Source organism: Crocodylus porosus, unplaced genomic scaffold, assembly GCF_001723895.1.
Source record: "Crocodylus porosus isolate Cpor-Errol unplaced genomic scaffold, CroPor_comp1, whole genome shotgun sequence".
Lineage (NCBI taxonomy): Eukaryota > Metazoa > Chordata > Crocodylia > Crocodylidae > Crocodylus > Crocodylus porosus.
The window spans coordinates 31,162,136-31,164,104 of NW_017728911.1; the positions used below are offsets into that span (position 1 = coordinate 31,162,136).

The following is a 1,969-nucleotide window of genomic DNA, read 5'->3' on the forward strand; positions in this document are numbered from 1 at the left end:
CCCAGCTGACTTCCTGCCCTTTTGGGCAGGGGGCTGGACTCGATGATCTCCCGAGGTCCCTTCCAGCCCTAATGTCTATGAAATCTATGAAAATCTATGAAAACCAGTCTCCTCCAATAACAGAGGTTCTGGTAGAAAACTTTTCCATATCTCTATGGAAGCTAGGGTCCCGCTGACAATACCTTCCCTATATGTCCTGAGACAGACACACAGAGTATTACTTTTTGTGTAAAGCTGCTTTTCATGTAATTTTGGCTTTGTAGAGGAGCAGCTTGCAAAAGTATAAGGGAAAACTGTTAAGTTCCCCAGTGTTTTGCCATTGGTGGGGTTTGGCTGTCAATAACGTGTTCCTATAAAAACGTTAAGAGGTGTATCAGATAAGTGACTGACAGTGATTCTAGGACAGTTCTCAACCTTTTCAGACTCTAGGCATCCCTTGGAAAATGCAAATTTTTAGTTTTCACAGGTTTTTTGACTCCAGAAGAAAATTAGAGTAGTTCTTCTGTTACGAAGAACTCAGCCCACAAGAGGACCGCATTTTTTTTAACCTTTGTGGATTCCTTTTTGAAATCTCTGGATTGATCTTGTGAATCATGTTTTCACAATTAACAGTACTAATATTGCATGGCACCCCTTGAAAGGCTCCCAAGGGACCCCAGGATGCTATGTCACCCTAGCTGAGAATCACTGTTCTAGGAGTTACTTAACTAACTCATGAAACTGCCTGGGTTGGGTAGACTTTCAGCGCATGGCCTTGATGAGTGCTATGTAGGAAGCGAGCAGGAGAGTTGTTACACATGTCTTTTCTACCCAGGCTAGCTAAGGTGTCCCCCGAAGATGTGGAATACTACAACTGCCAACAGGAACTGGCTGCAGAGCTGAATAAACAGTATCAAATAGTGGAGAGAGTGATTGGTAAGTGGAATAGTAAATATTAGAGATGCACCGATACATCGGTCTGATATTGGATCGGTACCGATATAAAGAAAATGTGTTGTATTGGATATTGGCCCAATGAGGCCGATAAACGCTCATGCTGCGTGCAGCTGCAGTGCAGCACTCAGGCGTCCAGGAGCACAGCCAGCAGCGTGGAGAGCTGCCTCCTGCTGGTCAGTCTGTTGTGGTAGAAGGAGAAGGGGGAGGGAAGGGGTGTGGAGGGGGATGCAGATCAATGCCCCCTGCGATGAGGGAAGGGGGAGGGGGCAGGCGCTGGGTGGAGAGGCAGCTCCCACTGCTGCTTGCACCCCTGGGGGGTGGGGGGGCATGTGCCCCCGGATCAGGGCAAGATAGGCTGCAGCCTAGGGCTCTAGGGGCGCTTGGAGCAGGCAGTGGCGGCACTGGGAGAATCCTGCATCCACCCCAAATTTTGCCCCCACTCTGCTCCCAGCGCTGCCACCTGCCAGTCTGGCTCTCCCCAGCGTGTGGGTGGAGGTGGGGCATTGAACCGGAGCAGCAGCAGCGCTGGAAGCTGAGCTGCGTCAACATTTGGGGTGGATGCAGCATCCTTTCAGCACCACTGGCACCTGCTCCAAGACCAGCCCCCACCAAGAAGAGTCCCGTGCAGCTCCACCCTGCACAGATCCAGGGGCACATGCCCCTCCGTGCCCACCCGGGGAGCAAGCAATGGCATGAGCTGCCCTCCCCACCCCGGCTGTGGCTCACGCGGCCCCCCCCGCCTGGGCAGCACCTGTCCCTGCCTTTGCCCCCTCCCTCACCACGGGGGTGGTTTTGATTCTGCCCCCAACCCCTTCCCTCCCCCTTCCTCTTCCATCACCCCGGACCTACCAGCTGGAGGCAGCTGTATGGGAAATAGGATCGATATCACCCGATATGCCTCCTTAAATATCGGCTATCTGTATCGCCCCCCCAAAATCTTTGTTGGTGCACCCCTAGTAAGTATTCCTAGAGGATGAAGAGCAAGACTTCAGAATTCAATTTATTGGGGGCGGGGATTCGATTTTGTAAGAAC

General features: G+C 52.0%; 1 protein-coding gene across 6 annotated transcripts in view; it reads left to right on the forward strand.

Annotated features, from left to right (window-relative positions):
- Positions 1–1,969, forward strand: part of CHD2 (chromodomain helicase DNA binding protein 2) — a 71,514-nt gene that overhangs the window by 32,169 nt on the left and 37,376 nt on the right. For all 6 annotated transcript variants that reach the window (XM_019533762.1, XM_019533761.1, XM_019533764.1 and 3 more), the window contains one exon: positions 815–915. In XM_019533762.1, coding sequence (XP_019389307.1) covers positions 815–915 — 101 coding nt within the window. The remainder of the gene's footprint in view (positions 1–814; positions 916–1,969) is intronic.